This window comes from Megascapheus bottae, chromosome 6 (assembly GCF_031878675.1).
Source record: "Megascapheus bottae isolate mThoBot1 chromosome 6, mThoBot2.hap1, whole genome shotgun sequence".
NCBI lineage: Eukaryota > Metazoa > Chordata > Mammalia > Rodentia > Geomyidae > Megascapheus > Megascapheus bottae.
This window is the reverse complement of record NC_143514.1, coordinates 76,860,680-76,880,425: the sequence shown is the minus strand read 5'-3', so window position 1 is coordinate 76,880,425 and position 19,746 is coordinate 76,860,680. Positions and strand designations below refer to the sequence as shown.

The window sequence follows — 19,746 nt, the reverse complement described above, 5'->3', positions numbered from 1 at the left end:
TTGCAAATCTTTTCCTCCCACATGACAGCTCCAGAGAACAAGGGACTAAGTCATAGTCCTCTTGGTGTCTAACCCCCCAGCACTGTGCATGGGATGGGAAACACCTTGAAATGATCTGTTTTGTTTTGTGTAGGGGTCATCTCACCTGCTAGGAGAGAGAAGTGGGGCTCCTTTGAGGCATCTCCTGACACTAGCTTTTCAGCAGGATCATCCAGCCAATAAACCTGTGCAAACCCTGTGCCTCCTTGAAAACAAAGCAAGACCTCCCTCCCCCTCCCCCCCAAAAAAATGTCCACCTAGTATATCCCTCTGTGATTGGAGATCAAGGGCAGTTAGTGATGAAGCAGAGTGAGAACTCTGGTGCCAGAATGAGTGTAACTATTGGTTAAAATGAATTTTAAGGGTTTCTTTGAATGTTCTTATGTTCATCTACGTTTTGTCATTGTAATTGTTGTCATTGGGTTCCTTGTAAAGTCTGTGAAGCAGGCCATGTAGCACAACGGATAGTACATTAGATCTCTACAGTGTGGAAAGCTCAGAAGAAAGAGACGGGGACCTTGGCAGTGACCCATTACTGGGAGGGGAGGCTGCTGCCCCCTCAGTACCTGCTGTGATAGGGACCTGTTCACTTGCCTGCTGTCCAGGAAGCCTGATTTTGTGCTGGGCAAAATAAACTGATCTGAACTCCAGGCCTTTTCTGAATCCAACTTCTAATAAGGAGCTGCCTGAGCTGCTGGTAATGAGTCTATTCAGTTTACAGTGTAGTTTGCTTTTTGCTGGCTGCATGTAAGTTTCTGGAAGGCTGGAGGGCTCTGGCGTGTCTGTGCCCATGCCGGTGTGGGGGCAGAATGAGCCAGAGCAGGCTAACTCAAGGTTACTCCCTTGCTGTGGTTTCGCATGGATTTGGCCAAACTGAGGGCTGTTGCTATCAGTCCAAGCTGTCTTTAGCAGATAGGTGCCCCAAACCCATCACATTTTGTCTCTTCATATTAATTCAGAACACTGCCAAAACAGCAGGCCTAATGGTGACAGTCCTGACCCCTCTCCCAGGTCTGTCTCAGGATCCTCATTTGGATTCAAACTGCCTCCCCCCACCTCTTCCCAGCCCCTCCAACAGTGGAGGTGTTTTGTCAGAGCATGGTTGCAAAGAGTTAACACTTTTGCTTTTTCCGAAAGTTATCTGTGAAGAGTATTAGTTGTTTAACAAAGCGTGCCTGCCCTCCAGATGAACCCGCCAGTGACTCTGCAGCTGGGGTCATTCCAAGTTCACGCGGTGGACTTTTGACTGCCTCTCTGTCTGTGAAAACAGTCGGCTCCTGCGGGGATCATTCATTCAGGCCTGTAACACAAAACTATTGCCAATGGGCACCTGCTGGGCTGGCTTCCCAGGAGGGCTGGAGGGAAGGTACCAAACTCCTCTGGCATCTGCAGAGATAAGGGTAGCTGGGGCTCTGCGATCTGCTAATAACGTCTGCTTGGGACCCGCTGTGGCTGTCCCTGTAGGTCTGCCTGGCCTCCCTGTGTCAGGATGTTTTGAGGACCCCTCCTGGGAACCTACCAGCTATCAGGAGTAGAAATGTGTGTGTGCATGTACATGCACATCTATGTGTATACACACATAGGTAGAGGAAGAAACCTTTGGAGTATATTACCCAAATTTCCAGCACATTCTTGTTCCTTAAAACAGGAAAACAGCCAGGTGTGGTAGCTCACTCCTATAATCCTAGCTAATCAGGAGGCTGAGATCTGAGGATTGATGTTCAGAGCTAGTCTGGGCACTAAAAAGTCCGTGAGACTCTTATCCCCGATTAACCACCAAAAAACCGGAAGTGGCACTGTGGCTCAAGGAGTAGGGCTATAGCTTTGAGCTGAAGAGCTCAGGGACAGCACCCAAGCCTAGAGTCCAAGTCCCATGACCGACAAAAACAAACAAACAAACAACAATGACAAAAAAGAAAACCAGTAAACAACTAGTCTTAACATTTTTTCTAATTTTGAATTGTCATCCATTTTGTTTTGTGCTGTATTTGCTATTTTTTAATTGCCCCCTATTCATTGTTTTATGGGTTTCCATATGCCATTAAAGATAAACCTGCTTCATTTCCCCTGGAAACAACTTGTTTAAATTCGAAGGGCCAGTGGCTTGAATTTTGGAGGTTCCTCAGCCTGGACACATCTGGACAATAAGTACCTACATGGATATGTTCCAGGTTTCTCCTCTTTGCTTGCAAAATCTAACTGCCAGCTGCAGAGGGTTTCTCAGGGAGGAATAACCTGACCTACTGTGTGTACTTTGGGATTGTAGCTACAGGTGATGTGACTTGATGTTATGGTCTGAAATGACCGGAAAGCACCAGGTAGTTCCAATTTAAAAACTACATCTTGCCAGACACAGGTGGCTCACGGCTATAATCCTAGCTACTCAGGAAGATGTGATCTGAGGATTGCAGTTCAAAGCCAGCTCAGGCACTAAAATTCATGAGACGACCCATCAGAAAACTGGCAGTGGCCTGTGGTAGAGTTCTAGCCTTGAGCTGATGAGCTCAGGGACAGCGCCCAGGTCTGCCAGAGTTCAAGCCGCATGATCTACCAAACAACAACAACAAACCCTACATCTTCTGGTCATACCTCAGCCACATGAAAATCATGCATTACCTGCTCCTTTTGGGTCTTTTAGCTTAGGCTATTAATTTCTGCTCCCCCAATAAACAATGAAGTAACTTATTTATAGTCCTTGGGTACTGGGTGCTTTCAAATATGTGGGATTTTCTTATTCTGCCTGATAATGATACATTTTTGAAAGGCAGCTTTGCTCCCACACAAGCCATTATTATATCTTTCTGTTATAATTCACATAAGTTTGTCTGTGTGCAGAGAAACATTTAGATTAATCTGTACTACATGGTAACAGTCCAAGGAAATTCCAATCAGAAGTCAACAACCTGTTTCCTTCATCTTGGACTGTGGCATATCTGGCTTTTCATGTGTTCTGATAAGGAGCAACAACAATGTTAAATTTGTATTTCCTTGGCTTTTGTCTCCCATAATTTGTTGCCAAAGCTACCCCAGCTGTTTGTTCACTATCAAGCTGATTTTCCATTGTATACAATGTAGTAATTGGACCATGTGGAGAGTTAGAATAGTCATACTATATGTGTTTATATGTTAGTTGTATTTATTCCTCAGCATGAAACATAGAGTAGATACTGTACAGAAAACATAGACTAGATACTGTACTTGTTGTACCATTGAAGGTCTTTTTGTTCATTGAGTTGGTTGATTGGTATTGATACTGGGGTTTAAATTCAAGGCTTCATATTCTTCCTTGGCTTTTTCACTCATGATTGGAGCCTTCCTTCTAATCCCAGTCTTGAGTTTAACCTCATAACTACATGGGTATCTTTTAAAATGGCACATGCTGAACTTGAGGGTGTAGCTTAGTACCAGAGTGCTTGTGTAGCAGGTGTTAGTCCCTGAGTTCAGTCCTAAATAACGTATGTTTTTGAAAGATAATAACTAATATTGACGGCATCATAAGGTATCATTCTGAGTGTTCACAGAAGCTGACTTATCTAATTTTCACAATATTCCTCCTAACTGCTACTTTTTAAAGAGGTCCTTGACGTTCAAAGAAGTCTAGCAGTCTGTTCAAGAGCAGGAAGAGAACTGGGCTAATTGATTAAGAGCCCAGGTTCTTAGCCCGGGTGCAAAAAAGCTGCACTCTGCCTAGTCTGGACCTCTCTGTAAAATCATTTTGCAGGAATTAACTGTGTAAGTCTACATTTTTAAAGGAGAATTTGAGTCAGTTTAAAGTCTTTTCCTATAGTATCTTTTGTATAATTAACTCTTATGTAGATGCTACACAATCCAGGCCAAAGCAAGATACTGAGAAGCAGTCAGTGCTTCTAGCCAGTTCTGAAACACTTAGTGAAGGCATTTTAACTTTGTTCTAGGTCTATATGCTCATCTAAATATAGACTTATGAGAAAAGTTTTACCTCATATTAACAAGTCTACTATTTATTGATGCTATCCAAGTAGTTGACAACTGTATGTATATAGACAGCTAAAAACTCCAGGTTCTATGCTAGGAACTAGGGAAGCAATCCTTGTACTGTGCTTTCCATTGAAAACCCAAAATTTGACGTTTCAAAAAATTTGAAAATTTCCAATTTGAGAAATTATAATTCTTTTAACACTACCAAATTCAGAGCTGTAAGTAGTCAGCCAGAAATTTTCCCTTTTTTTTATGATGTGGTTTGGCACACAGAAGATGTGCTAAGAAAGCCAAGGATAGTCTCCAGCCTGATAGCCATTCTACCAGATTTGTCCAGGAAACTAATTCTTTACCACATATGAAAACAGCTCAACATGTATTTACTGGAGTTAAGGACCCAGCCTGTCTCCCACCCCAATAGCTAGACAGATTCTATCCAGAACTGTGGTTCTGGGAAAACAAGGTGTTAAGGCTTTAAGAAATCCACAAAGCCTTCCTTGTCTTTATCTAAACATTGCAGAATAATTCAGAGCAAGTGTCCCCTTATTTAATCCAGCTATGAAAAATGAAATGCCAATCCTTGAGTAGAAGTGGGAAATGAGGAATTTCCAGAGAAAAACTAAGTGGAATGCATGGATGGAACACAGAAAGTTAGCATGAAAGCCATGAAACATTCCTCTGAGTAATCTGCTCATTGTATATTATGCTCTCAACTTTAAGTTTAGCTATATGTTTGAAAAGAAATCAAGCTGGGTGCCGTGACTCATGCGTTGTAGTCCTAGCTATTTAGGTGGCTGAGAGCTAAGGATCAGCTAGACTGAGGAGGCTCTTATTTGATCTCTAACCAACTCCTAGAAAACTGGAAGTGGAGCTGTAGCTCAGTGGTAGAGTGCTAGTTGTGAACAAAACTGTCAGAGACAGTGCCCAGACCCTGAGTTCAAGCCCCACAACTGACAAAAAAAAAAAAATTAAAAAATAATCAAATACTTTGATGGCTGGTAAGTGGCTCAAATAATTTCCCAAAATGTGACTTGGGGATCAATGGCAACCACTTTACCTGCTGAGCTCTAAATTATGAATAACAGCACAGTTGAAGTCAAGCCAGCTATTTCTCTTCTTTCTGCCTTTCCACTTCTTTCTGCCTGCCACTCCAGGATCTATATGCCCTGCTCAAAGATCTCTTCTTTCTTTCTTTTTTTTTTTTTTGCCAGTCCTGGGCTTGAGCTCAGGGCCTGAGCACTGTCCTTGGACTTTCTCAAGGCTAGAGCTCTACCGCTTGAGCCTCAGCACCACTTCTGACTTTTTTCTATGTTTGTAGTACTGAGGAATCGAACCTGGGTCTTCATGCATGCTAGGCAAGCGCTTTAACCCCTAGGCCAGACTCCCGGCCCCAGATCTCTTCTTGTTCTATCAAGGACCCTTGGTTTGATGGCTCCAGCTTTTGGCGGGAAATTCTACTGTGTCTGGGTATAGGATCTGGTTAAGGAAAGAACCAAGGCTATCCATGACTAAGCATAGACAGAGCCATCCTGGCCGGAGAGGCCCAGTGTGGTCAATCTGTGAGGCTCCATAGCAGGTGGTCACAGTCTGCTGATTTTGAACTCTAGGCACATAAAGTGAGTCAGGTCTTCTTAATTCCCACCCAAACCCAGTGTGTGGAAAGCTGCCAAGGTTTTTGTCTGTCAATCTGTCTGTTTTCACTGTGTGAAAGATATAATTTCTTACCCACATATATAAAACATTTGCAAAAGTCATAGGTAACATTTTGGGGGGGGGTGGACTCAGGGCCTGAGCACTGTCCTTCGGTTGTTTTTTTTTCTCAAGGCTAGAGCTCTACCACTTGAGCCACAGCACCACTTCCAGCTTTTTTTTTCTTTCTATGTATGTGGTACCAAGGAATCGAACCTGGGTCTTTATGCATGCTAGACAAGCATTCTTTTTAAAAGAATGCTTTTATTGTAATTAATAGAAGGGTTGCATTTTATTTGATAGATAGAAGGTGCATTGCTTCATAAACATTGCTACCCTTTCTCATGTTTTTGTCCTCATTTCCTCCTCCCACCCGAGGCAAGCATTTTTTCCACTAGGCCAAACTTCCAGCCCAGGTAACATTTTCTATACATACATTATGGTCTAGCATGACAAACAGTACTAGGTTCCAAAAATGAAGCACTCAGTTAAGTCTTTGCTTTTACATTCTTTGACATACAACAGGGGTTGACATGCAAACTCTGGGCCAGTATTCTCCTAAGAGGACCAACGAGGCTGTAATACTGGATCCCCAGATCCTGGGACCCATCAACCTCTTCTTCCCTGAAAACCTCATCAGATCATTTCAACCCATGTGACCTTGCAGGTGAACTGACTCAGGCAGAAAGCTTTGCTCGACTGTCACCTTTGACTGCCCTCCTTGCTTCCCAGGCTTTTGGCATTAGAGAGAACATTCTTTTGAAATACAATGTTCTTCTCAAGAATGGAGCCCTTGTGACTAGGATGGTGATAAGCTTACACTTCTTTTCCATTGAGGAATGTTCTGTTTCATTTCTAAAGTTCTGTATTTTGAGATTTTTGTCTATGGATAATTGACATATTTATCTCTCTTTTGTTCCAGAGTGGGCTTGATTTGAGGTGATTCTTGTACTTTAGACTGAGGTGCAGGTTTCATATGAGGTGGGGAGGGGTGGAGATTAGAAGAAACAATGGATTGTGGCTATCAGCTTTTGCATTCACACGTGGCTTTGTGGATGTGTGTGTGTGTGTTCAAGGACATTTCTGGCTAAGGTCTTTCTATAACTGGTAGTGTTCTATCTGTCTCATGGACAAAGATGGTCTTAAAAAGAGTTTTTCACACCTAATTCACTCAGTTAATACTAGTGACAGAGGTGGTTTTGGGTTCTGCCTTTCCTGGTTCATTCTCTGGGAGTGGATGAGATACCCCCTCCATGTCAGCATTGTGGTGTGCCCACTTCAAAGGGAGGCTTTTCTCAGTCATAATCTAGCTCCTGGGTTGATGTCAGCATAAACCATTTGTGCTGACTGACAAACCTTATCCATGTGACAAACCTGGGGCTGGCACACACAGACTGTTTAGAGCCCTGCCCCAGGCTTTGTGGGGGTCCCAGCAGAACATAAGCAGGGGCCTGGCAGCTTCCATACAACCACTTTTTCTGCTGTAGAGAATACCACTGAAACTAAACAAGGAAGCTGGCCAGAGGTTGAAGATACCTCTTGACATGTAGAAAACGCAGAGAATCTGGCTGAGCCGTGACTGTCTGCTGTGCAAAAGCAGTCTTGTAGAGTCTGTATCTGTTTCTGTGCTAGTTTCTGTGCTTTTAGCTTTATGGCAAACTCTACCAGGCCTTTTTAAAGAAAAAGCAAAATCCTATTATGGAAGTGCTTCCAACCACTCTGAGCTTCCGGATTAATCTGAAACAACATCTGAGTTCATAACTGGGTCACAGTTGCAGAACAGCAAGAGAGACTTGCCAGTTCAGCAGGCATGTGTCTCAGACTAGTTCAGACCCAGAATAGTCTTGAGGCAGAACTTCATTGTGTATGTTTAGACCTTGTGTGCTGAGATAAAACTGGGTAGCTGTGGAAAACTTTGTTTCTTAAAAGAAAAGGCGTGTCTGTGGCCTGATAAGTGTTGGTCTTGAAATGGCAACATCGTGCCTAGGGCAGCAGGGCTTCTAGATCTTCAGGGACTAAGAGAGTGGAAAGGAAACAAAAAACAACAAGGTCGTTGGCTTAGGGATGTTTCTACAGCAGAGTGTCAGTCCCAGCTAACATTTATTTTTGTTTGTATTATTCTTTATTACTCTTATTCTGGGTTCCCCTGCCTGGACTCTGCCTTAATGGCTGCAGGTAGAACTGAAAATAGACCACTGGCTCCACTTCTAGTAGGTAGGAATCTGGGATCTACAAATGCTATTTTTGTTTTTGTTCGGTTGTTCCCCCTCCACCCCTCTAACCCTCACTTTTTCTATGTCTTCTTTTCTTAATACCACCCTCCCTTCACTTCTCTCACCATCCCTGAGTCACATTTCCCTTCAACTCTCCCTTGTTAATAAATATTGCAAAATCATTCCTCAGTGTTGAGAAAAGACACAAAATATTTTTTTCTTGGTAGTACTAGGGTTTAAAGTCGGGTCTTCATGTTTGTTATAGGTGCTTTACCCGAGCCCTTAGAATAACTTTTAATTGTGGATATGTTAACAATGTCAAACAGAAGGACAGGGGCCGGGAATTGGACCTAGTGGTAGAGTGCTTGCCTAGCATGCATGAAGACCCGGGTTTGATTCCTTGGTACCACATACATAGAAAAAAGCCAGAAGTGGTGCTGAGGCTCAAGTGGTAGAGCTCTAGCCTTGAGAAAGTCCAAGTCCAAGGACAGTGCTCAGGCCCTGAGCTCAAACCCAGGACTGGCAAAAAAAAACCAAAAACAGAAGGACATAGTGAAGGCTTTAGTTTGGAAATGACTTATGTCTCAATATGGCTCAGATTTTCCTGCTGGCAACCAGTATATTTAAATACATATTATAAATATTTGAAGATTTTGTTTTGTTTTGGTACTAATGCTTAAACTCAAGACATCTTGCTTAGCTTGCTTGCATATGGCTGAACTATACCTCCAGTCTGGTATTTTGATGGTAAACTGGAGAGGGAGTCTCACAGATTTTTTTTGCTTGGGCTGGCTTTGAACCATGATCCTCTAGGTCTCAGCCTCTGGTATAGCTGAGATTACTGGTGTGAGCCACTGGTGCTCAGCTGTGACTCAATTTAAGTCTCAAACTGTTCCTGAGAAACTTGTACAAGTCAGACATTCTCCCTTAATGACTTCTTGAACTCCAAGCAACCCTCAGGTACAAAGGGCCTGCTTCTCACAGATAGGTAAACCGAGGCCCAGCAAGGTAAGTAGCTTCCACCAGGATTTACAGTTCATAAGTGGCAGAGAGATTTAACATTTCCCCCTTTGCCTGTTTTGTCATGGCACTGCACAAGGTTCATGCCAGCCACAAGGCACAACAGATAGTTGTGGACAACATGATTATACATGTTCTAGCATAGCTTGTTGCAGGCAGTGCCAGGTGGAGTTGGAGCTTTGCTGATAGCTGAGACTCCAGCTATGTGACATTGTACTTGAGTGAATAGAAACGTCTTCCCTCGAACCACAGAGTCCTGCACTTGTGCCTCTTTCTGTGAACTCTGGTCACCATCTGCCCTATGTGACAAAAAAAGGTACTGTCACAAGCAAGTATTCAGTGGGGAAAGGATAGGCAAGAGGAAATTCCCATTAGGTAAATAATTATGAAAGAAGAACCCAGGGAAAGGGGAGAAGCTCAAGTTCAGGCTCCTATTACACTGGCTGTGTACCTTTGCCTTCCCATGCTTGCTGAGTAGCAGGAAAGATCAGGAAAACTGACAGGACAGAATAGAGGGACGTGGAGAATTTTTTCCCTTGCACCATTCCAACATCTACTTAAATTTCTGTTTTATAAAATAAGCCATTTACAGCCCAAGTCAGGCTATTTTGCAGTGTTTCCATTTGTACAGACAAAGATTATTTTTGGAAGTGGGTATTGACACACAGTATGTGTTAGTTGTTCAAAAGAACTGGCATCTCAAAGTACTTCTGAGGTTTTGACCCCATTGATGAAAATAATGCTTTATAGAATGTAATGGCTTTGGATTGTGGCCAGAATTCACAAAATGTGGCAAGAGTTGAGCTTCCTTCAGTGAAAGGGGTAGAAAATCATTGCCTTTGCAAGGGCAACAGCAGGCTTCATAGGACATTCTGTCCCTTGGTCCCTTTTGTCTTAGCTAGAACAGTTCACTTAAAGCTGTTAACGTATTTTGTGGACTTGAGCTCGCTACATGGTGAGTTAGATTGGCTTAGCTCTGCAAATGGCCTTCTTATGTGGAGGTATTGATTAAAACCAGCAGAGGAACAAATTATCTCCAAATTACTTGCCAGTTACCTTTCTGTTGCCAGCATAGTATATCCCCTCCCCAAAGTATAGTATCTCCCCTCCCTTCTGCAGACAGTTTCCCCACTGAGGTAGCCCCATGCCAGCTGCCGCCACGCCCTGTGACATCCAGCAATCCTGTTTCGCAGTTCAGACAATTCAGCACTGTTCACCATCTCTTATATAATTTGCTCTTTGCTGAGTGCTTGTGCGTATACTCCCCAGTTCTTGTAGTACCCTTGCTGGGAAGTAATGTTTTTATTTCCCCCTGGAAGAAATGGAAAAAGAAGCCCACAAAGATTTAAGCTTTGTCCACAATCTCACAGGTATTAAGCGTTCTATTCCAAACTTGAAGTCACATGTGAGAATCTTCCAGTTGCACCTCATACATCCCTCTGGAATGAGATCCTGGGTGCAGGTGGCACAGTCCACTTCATACTCTACATGCCAGTCATTAGCCTGGCCCCATGTGGGAGTCCACATTTGATGGATGCTACATCACAGCCAGCTGTGTAGCTGAGTCATGCATGCCTCAGGTCCTGATAATTTTCAACCTTTTTTCTAATGGCTGTAGAATTCACATCTCCCCAGTCAAACAAACTTTATTCACAAGACAACTTGGGGGTTTAGAATGAGAATGTCTGGATGATTGAAATCACTGTCCTTGTGACATTCTAGTCTTGTGGGTGTCTCTGTTCTTTCTGATTATCTTCATGGTTCAAGAGATGGATGAAATGATGTTTCTCGGCCTCCATGTCTCTCAACAAGGCCATGGGGGCACCCACAAGGTGGAACTCTGAGACCCCTCCTCTGGACTCTAGATGTGCTCATGCCATCTCTGGGGAGAAGAAGTAAGACCTGGATATAATTTACCTTACCTGCCTGTGGGATGAACAATGAGAGGTGGGATTAAAGATGGCTACACAAGTATCTCAAGTATCTCATGTGCTTCTGTGCTCAGAACTTAGTGGGCTATTCCAAGGCCCCACTTTGACCACTGTTGCTGTCAGCTCTCTGGCTTTGGTTTAGTCCTTATAAAACATCTTCCTCAGTAGGACCTGGTAGCATTTGGATGGGTCACAGATTGCAACATCCTAAGTTTTCATTCTTAAAGCTGCCTTTCTAGGGGAACGACTTGGACAATGATTGCCTGTTTCTGCATCTTTTACTTTTTATTCACAAGTGACAAAGAACTAGTCTGGCTAGCTTGCACAAGTAGTGTTTATACTTCACACAGAGAAATGAGAACACTAATTTGAGCTAGGTATAGACAACTTTCGATGCAAAGGTAAGGTTCTTAACCAGGTTCAGTGACACAGACCTGCGATCCCACCTGCTCAGGAGGCCTAGGCAAGAGGGTGACCAGTCTAGGCTACATACTAAGACAGTGTCTCTGGGGGAAAAAAAAAATATCCAGGCACATGAGAAGCGTATGGAAGAATCTAGTATTTAGAGGGAAGAGTGACCTCTGATGTCACCTCACTCATTCTTGGACCAGTAAGTGGCCTTTGTATAGGACACCAGCAACCAGTGGTTGGTGGGTACTGGAGCAGACCTGGTTAGCAATGAAGCTTTCAGCATAGCCTCTCTAGTAATCCTCAGATATTAAACTGTTTTAATATCTGATAGACATCTCAAACAGGGAGTCACACTGGGTACTCTGCCTAGATTATGTCTCCATATTCTCCCTCTCTCCCTCTCTCCCTCTCTCCCTCTCTCCCTCTCTCCCTCTCTCCCTCTCTCCTTCTCTCCTTCTCCCCCTCTCTCCCTCTCCCCCTCTCCCTCTCCCTCTCCCTCACACATGCTCTCTCTCGCTCTCGCTCTCTCGTGTCATGGGGCTTGACCTCAGGGCCTGGGCACTGTCTTTGAGTACTTCTTCTCAAGGCTAGTGCTCTGTCACTTGAGCCACAGCACCATTTCTGGCTTTTTCTGTGCATGTGGTACTGAGGAATTGAACCCAGGGCTTCATGCCTGCTAGGCCAAACTCCTGGCCCTCCATATTTTCTTGAGGGAGAAAAGTATTATGGCATTTTTAACTTTTTCTACCAGAAATAGGTCAAAGGTCCCTTTTCTTCCCAGGATATATTATCCTGGGAAGTCCAACTAAAGTTAGACTTAAGAGCAATCAGAAAGGTCTGAACAAGACTCTGGAGGTAGCCTGGGAGCCCATGGGCCTCTTGAGGTGGAGACAGGCATGGCACTGAATCTCACTACCTCTGAGGTGGTGGGAGGGGCAGACGCATTGCGAAGAACACTGGCAGCCTACATAATTCCAGAACATAGGAGGAACTTTTTGACCCTTTCCAAAATGCAGACCACATTTCCCTTCTGGATTCTTGAGTGCTTGAAGTTGCATTCTGGTTTCTTGGTGCTGGTTGTTTCATGTGTTAATTGGTATCCTTGCAATGAGATTGCCAGCTTACTGAAAACAGGATCCAAGGCTGGTATTTGACTGAATCCTCATTGGTACCTAAATCTGTTCTAGGCCCAGAGTGTGGGCTTCATAGTCATCCTATCTTTGGTCATCCATCACGCACTGTCCACTGTCAGAACTGGAAAGGATTTGGGGAATTAACCTTACAACTAAAAACTCACTTTGGAGGCTGGTATTCATCTGCTAGAAAGCATGGGATTTAAAAATGTTAAATCCTAGTACAACTGACCATGATTGTAAACCTTCCAAAGGCTTTCTTTAGCAGTATAGATGTCTTTCTTTGGACTAATAGCTAAGCAATACTAATTGTCCAAAAAGCTGCATACCTGTCCCCGTGCCTTGTTCACAAAGTAACTTGGGGTGTAGAGTGAAGGTGTCCAGGATATCCTTGGCCTCCTGAATAGATGCTAAATAGTAAGAATGCTAAGTGGATATCAGACCAATGCAGCACTGTTGCTGATCCTTCCAGCTACATGCCAATGTAGAGGGAGGCACAGAGGTAGAGTGCCCAGCTTATAGCCTTAGCCTAGATCCCCCAGAAGTCCAGGAGGACTGGAGTTCATATAGTCTGATGTCAGAGCTCATGGCCTGATATACTCTGGTGGTTCTCAGATGGTATCTCAGACTAAAGCTTTGCAGTGTCCCCTGGTACTTCTTATTGTCCGAAGGAATTTGTAAAATTAATTTTCACTAACTACAATTCTCTAATTAAACTGAGAGTGATAGAAAATATAAGGAAAAAGAAACATGATAGGGATGAAATTTCCAAAAAGACCTGCAATCAGAGCCCTAGAGAGTAAAAACACTGGGCCGAGTGGGAGAGCTGAGCCCCAGCTGCTATTCACAGCATTGCTGTTTTTTCCTCTTGCCCTACTGTGTCTAGAATTTACCTGTCAATAGGATCATGAAACCTCAGGATTGATGGTTTCCAGGGCAGATTTGATCTGTCCTGTACCCTCACCCCTGCAAAAGCAGAGTGAAATGAGCTCCCAGATGGTAGGCTACCCAGTGCTCTGGGCCCTCCAGGCAGGCTGTGTGCCTCAGTCTTTCCATTGAGCTTTATATCTAAATAGCATTCCTGTGAGGTTTCTAAAAGGTTAGTCCCGGGTCATTGGCACTTAAACCACTTGTTTTGGTAGGTCCTTCCTGAGAAGGTTAATTATATATTTGATATCCTTCTCTTTTTATGCTTGAATGATGAGGATAAGTACCCTGTGGTTTATTAACTGTCACTTTAAACCTTTTCAGATTGTCTTGTGACAAAACAGAGTTTTATGTCCCTTTTATCCAGCTTTGATGAATGAGACAGCTTCTCTGGTTAAAGTATATCAGGATAAATCAAATCCTCTGATTTGTGGGGTACAATGGGTCTGTATTTGAATTCACGGGTGCAAACCACCTGCTCCTCTGAAAGAGGACCTGACCTGTTCATCTTTCCATTTACTTCCTGCTTTCTGTTTGACAAATGGGGCTGGGCACCTACTAGACACTTGGTAATTGTTGACTGAGTGAAAGAAGGCAGTGCATTGGACAGGTGCGTTGTTGTTGTTGTTGTTGTTGTTGTTGTTGTTTCCCTCTAGTGGTGAGGATAGAATCCAGGTCCTCCAGTGAGCTTTTCCACTGAGCTATAACCTTAGCCTCCAACTTTGATAGCAAACTCTAAAGCAGTAATCTGAAATATTGCCTGTTTTTACTACCAAAGAATCCCTAATCTCAGCCAAGAGTTTGGCCTAGTGGTAGAATGCTTGTCTAGCATGCATGAAGACCCAGGTTCAGTTCCTCAGTACCACAAACATAGAAGAAAAAAAAAAGCTGAAAGTGGTGCTGTAGCTCAAGTGGTAGAGCTCTAGCTTTGAGAAAAATCCAAGTACAGTGCTCAGGCCCTGAGTATCAAGCCCCACAACTGGCAAAAAAAAAAAAAATTAAAATTAAAAAAAAAAAAAAGCCAAAACAAGAATCTCTAATCTCTCCTCTTCTCCCCCAGTGCTATTTTGCTATACTTTCAATTGTTCGGTAAATTAGCAGTACTATAGGTTAGATGCACTTAATCTAAATTGTTTGACAGCAGAAAGTCTTTCAGCTTTCAGGGATTTAGGGCTTTGAGAATATTTGCATGTGTGTAGTGAGATATCCTGGGGGAGGGAACCCAAGGTTAAACATGAAATTCACTTTTATTCCTTATACACATAGCCCAAAGGTAATTTTATATAATTCTCCAATGTTCACCTGTGTGCTGACTGCAGCCAACCCCTCACATCAGGTGTGGAGTTTTCCATTATGGTGTCAAGTCAGTATTCAAAAAGTTGCAAATTTTAGAGGTATATACTTGCATCAGAGATTCTCAATGTAAATTTAATTTAGTGTAAACACCTAAAGTTTTAATAGTTCCTTTGCCAGTCTTGCTTCTCCTAGTCAGCCACCCACACATTGTATCTGTCTAATGTTTGAGAGCCACTCTTCTGGGCCTGACAGGGTAATTCAGCAATTAATCTGTCTTTATAGTTGGTATTTACTGAGTCCTGGCTAAGAGCAAGGGAAGATGTTTATTTTAAAAAAGCGGGGGGGGGGGGGGAGTTTGGCCTAGTGGTAGAGTGCTTGCCTAGCATGCACGAAGACCCAGGTTCAATTCCTTGGTACCACGAGAAAGTACAAGGATAGTGCTCAGGCCCTGAGTTCAAGCCCAGGACTGGCAAAAAAAAAAAAAAAGAAGCAGCAGTAGCTCTGGGATTCTAAGAGTCTTTTGTCTTTAATTCATTCCAGTTTGCAGGGACATTGTCAGATGGCCTGGGGAAGACTATGGACAACCGCCATCAGTCAGAGCGGGAATACATCAGATACCATGCAGCGACCAGTGGGGAGCACCTTGTGGCTGGCATTCATGGCCTGGCTCATGGTAAGTCACCTGTTCCTGGGCCAAGGAAAAAGGCTCTTAGGACACTGTCCCTCATAAATACCTTTGCACTCATCTGAATGCAAGGAGAAAATAGTCCCTGGCTGGAGAAATCTTTTATATGTTTTTTTATTATTTTTGTTTGTCTGTTTATGTGGTACTAAGAAATTGACCCGAGGACCTCATTGGCACTGAGCCACATTCCCAGCCTGTCCAGAGAAATTTTGACTTGGTATCTTGGTGTGCTGATAGCCTTCCAAGCTCTCATATGATCCTCCTTGCAGCAGGAATATGACAGTCTGTAGAAGTGTTCATTCCTTTGGTGGATGGTGTGTGTGTTGCAGTCCTTTCTTATTCCCTGACTTCCCAAGGTGACACCAGGTATTATCACTTAGTCCCCCTCCCAGAATCTGGAATTGCTGCTTCAAGACTCTGCATTTTGCTTACTATTTGTTCCTTTCAAATGCATTCAAATACACAGTTGGCTGCTGCACTGGTGGACTTGATGTTTGGGTGTCTTTTGTAAGTGCACATCACCATGTGTCTAAAAGACATAGGTAATGTGTCATTTCTGAATTTTTTTGAATTCTAACTCATCTGCCTCGTCACCTCATTGTTTTCAACAGCTTCTAAGAGTGACATTCAAGGTTCTTTGAGATATAAACCCAGCTGATTTTTCCAGTCAGAATCCTAGACACACAGAGGTCTTTCTGCCCTCCTCTCTGCCTCACTTCCTTGCCTGTCAAAGTCCTACTCAACCTGTGAGTCCAAACTCAACTGACATTTCCCAGCTTCATTGTCCCAGTTAGAATGAATGCTAGAACGCAGTGAGAGTCTGGTTGAGTATGTCTGTTATGTGCTTTCTCTGATAGAATGTAAACATCTTGAGAGCAGAAAGGTCATTTCAAATTTACCTTTATGGGCTGAGAATATAGCCTAGTGATAAAGTGCTCGCCTACCATGCTTGAAGCCCTGGGTTCGATTCCTCAGTACCACATACACAGAAAAAGCTGGAAGTGGTGTTGTGGCTTAAGTGGCAGAGGACTAGCCTTAGCAAAAAGTGTCCAAGGACAGTGCACAGGCCCTGAGTTCAAGCCCCAGGACTGGCAAAAAAAAAAAAAAATCACCTTTATACTTTAGTACCTCACACAAGACCTCAAGCATGAGCATCTAGCCCATGCTAGTAATGGTTAGTAAGTTGAACTATTTCTGCCAGATCCCTTGGAATCGTCTGTAGCTATCAATGTCCTATCAAGACTGACCAGTTGTAATTATCTGTATTTAGAGGAAGAAGGAATATTGATCATGAAAAATCTGTATTGGGCTTAGGATGCAGTGTTTATTACGAGGATTTGTTCATCAGCTTTCCCAGTAGGAGTGTCTATCCAGATGTCTTTGCTCTTCCTCAGGCTGCTCAACTGTGAAGGAATCGGTTTCCAAGGGAACATCAGCTATACGTAAAGTTTGGCTGATTTAATGTCTATGCATATGCATGTACATATGCATATTACTTACATATATGCATATTTTTTCAGTGCTAGAGATCAAACACAGGGCTTTGTGCATGCCAGGTAAATGCTCTACCCCTCCCCCTATCATGCTTTATTACTGTAATGACAGTAGAGTAACTTTTTAATAAATATAAACGTGATAAACCTTATCTAATTGCCATCAGCTATCCAGCTTCCTTGGGATATGGAGAGAAGGCATAGCTGGCCTTACTTCTTAAATGAACACAGCCATATGTTAAGTTGGCTGGTTTGTTCAAGGTATAATATCACCACCAACCAAGCATCATTCAGATCATGTGCACAGCCTCTCCAGGAGCCAGTTAGGCCACTCTGAGGCCCAGAACCTGTGACCTCATCTCAGCCAAAGATAACCCTTTGATCCCTGAATTACATCAAGGCAGTAGCCTACAGTGAGATTCTTCCCTTGGGAAGAAAATACCTTTAAATGAAAATAAGAACCAAAATCCATTCAATCTCCTATGTGTAAAATGAGTTGTGTTTGATCTGGGCTTGATGCCAGGTCTCTCAGGTCCTGGTCTGAACTCCTATTTTGTGTCTGTTCTGTCAAGAACCTTGTTCAAAAGATTGGGGAAAAGCTATCACCTTATTGAAGCAAATGGACCACAAAGTGAAAAAGAAAAGAAAAGAAAAAAAAACCCATTGCGAATTGTTTGTACATTCTCACCCAAGGAGTTTCCTTTACCAATTTGTCTCACTAGAGCTGAAGAGTCCAGAGAGCTTCCTAACACCCCCACTGTCTGAGGGTAAACATCCTGTGAGTGTCTCTGGCCCAAGTCCTGAAAAGGCTCCCAGGACAGGGCCTTCCTCTTCCCTGCAGTGCTGTGACTTCAGCCTTCGCCAATGCCTGGCCACTCTGGAGGCTGTTTTCAGCCATTGCTATCAACTTTCAGAATGTTTATAATGTCTTTGGTTGGTCCTTTGAACTGACCCCCTGAGGGATCCAGTTAGCTCTGGAAGCTTTTAGAGGTGCCTTCATAAAGGCTTCATTATTTACAGTAGTTGCTGATTCCTGTTCTTGCCAAGGCATGAAGTGTGCTACTCCTTTTTAGATGTTGGGTAGCATTGGTTGATTGTAGTGTCCTTGGAAAACTAAAAACATATATTTAGCCTTATAGTTCATAAAAATCCAGTTTAAGAGGACCCTATTTTCTCATCTCCTGTTGATTTAATCCACTCTTTGCATCCTTGCTATTCTATATTATATGCTGTCTACCCTCAGAATTTAAAAAAAAAAAAATGGTCCTGGTTTGCATCCCAGCCTTTTCTTTGCTTTTGCTTAACCCAAGAACACTTGCATAATAATGTACCTTCTGACTCTGGATTTCTTGGGCAAGTCCACTGTCCTGATTAGCACAAACATGAACAGACCACTGTTGAACTCATCGTTACAGGTGAAGGGTTTGATGTTGAATCCATACTTGTGCCCTTGTATAGATTACAGTAGGCCTTCCTTGTCTTTTTTACTAGGTATCATTGGTGGACTGACCAGTGTTATAACCTCGACTGTAGAAGGTGTGAAGACAGAAGGGGGTGTCAGTGGCTTCATATCTGGCCTCGGGAAAGGACTGGTTGGCACTGTGACCAAGCCAGTGGCAGGTGCCCTGGACTTTGCTTCTGAAACAGCCCAGGCAGTGAGAGACACAGCCACACTCAGTGGCCCCAGGTCAGTGGTCATGGCACAAGTAGGTTTGCCTCAGGTCTGGACTGCTTCCATACTGATGGGTTAATCACATACTTCATGTGATTTCGATTTATCTGTGTATGCTATGTATGTCTGTACATATAGGCAGATGTATCCATGTATATTGAGAGAGAGAAAATTATACTATGTTTATTCTTTTTCACTAGAAAAATAGAAATAGGCTGGGTGGCTCATGCCTGTAATCTTAGCTACTCAGGAGGCTGAGATCTGAGGATTGCAGTTCAAAGTCAGCCCAGGCACAAAAGTCTATAAGACTCTTACCTCCAATTAACTACCAGAAAACTGGAAGTGGTGCCATGGCTCAAGAGGCAGAGTACTAGCCTTGAGCTGAAGAGCTAGGGACAGCACCTAAGCCCAGAGTTCAAGCCCCATGACAGGCAAAAAAAAAAAAAAGAAAAGAAAAGGGAAAAAAGGAAAACAGGAATAGATTTTTATCATTTGAATAGTCCCCTGTTCACCAAGCTGAATGGATAGGTGCCCTTTCCTCCCTTACCTCCATGCACTCAAAGATTTTAGGCTGGTGGTTCCCCTAGGCCCACCTTAAAGTTCTGGATTCCTGTAGTATACTACATGGGTCGTTTCTTCTTAGCTTTTGTCCACTTAAAAGCATCAGCCAGCCCCTGAATTTATTTACTTAAAAAAAGAAAGAAAGAAAAGAAAAGAGCTGCTTCCACCTCTGAAGCAAGTTGGCAGTTCTCTGTGGTATGTTGTCTTGACACAGCCTAGACTGGAAATCAAAGCCCTTGCTCCAAATTCCACAGAACCCAGCCATTTTAATGTAGCTATTTGTTTAGTGGCCTAAGAAGGACCAATTGGAGATGTGTATCAGCAAATGATTCAGTGAATGTTACCTTTCCCAGCCAGGCCAGACTTAGTCAAACTGGAGTTCACTGGGCAAGTCCGCTGTCCTGTCTAGCTCAGGAATTTACAGGGATTTTGCTGCTTGCCTGGTCAGTGCACATCCCCGTGCGAAGCAATGAGCCTTTTTAGAGTGCCCCCTCTGGGCCATGTCCACTCCCTATCGCTCCTGCAGTGGGGTTCAAAGTGAAATTAGCTAGCCCCAGTTAAAGCGAATCCATTTGTCTCCTGCGCAAAAACTCACCAATGACAAGTTACTGCAGATGGGTCACAATGTGTGCTCCAGAATGTTTCCTGTCTGCAAGCTGCTGTTGTAAAGAGTCGGTAGAGTTTACTTGAGTTGTATTACATTCTTAAATACAGAGCTG

The 19,746-nt window shown here is 43.3% G+C and overlaps 1 protein-coding gene across 5 annotated transcripts in view; it reads left to right on the top strand.

Moving 5' to 3' along the window:
• The window catches only part of Vps13d (vacuolar protein sorting 13 homolog D), a 246,715-nt gene that overhangs the window by 176,584 nt on the left and 50,385 nt on the right, over positions 1 to 19,746 (top strand). For all 5 annotated transcript variants that reach the window (XM_090335790.1, XM_090335789.1, XM_090335788.1 and 2 more), the window contains 2 exons: positions 15,157 to 15,289; positions 18,286 to 18,481. In XM_090335790.1, the coding sequence (XP_090191916.1) occupies positions 15,157 to 15,289; positions 18,286 to 18,481 (329 nt within the window). The remainder of the gene's footprint in view (positions 1 to 15,156; positions 15,290 to 18,285; positions 18,482 to 19,746) is intronic.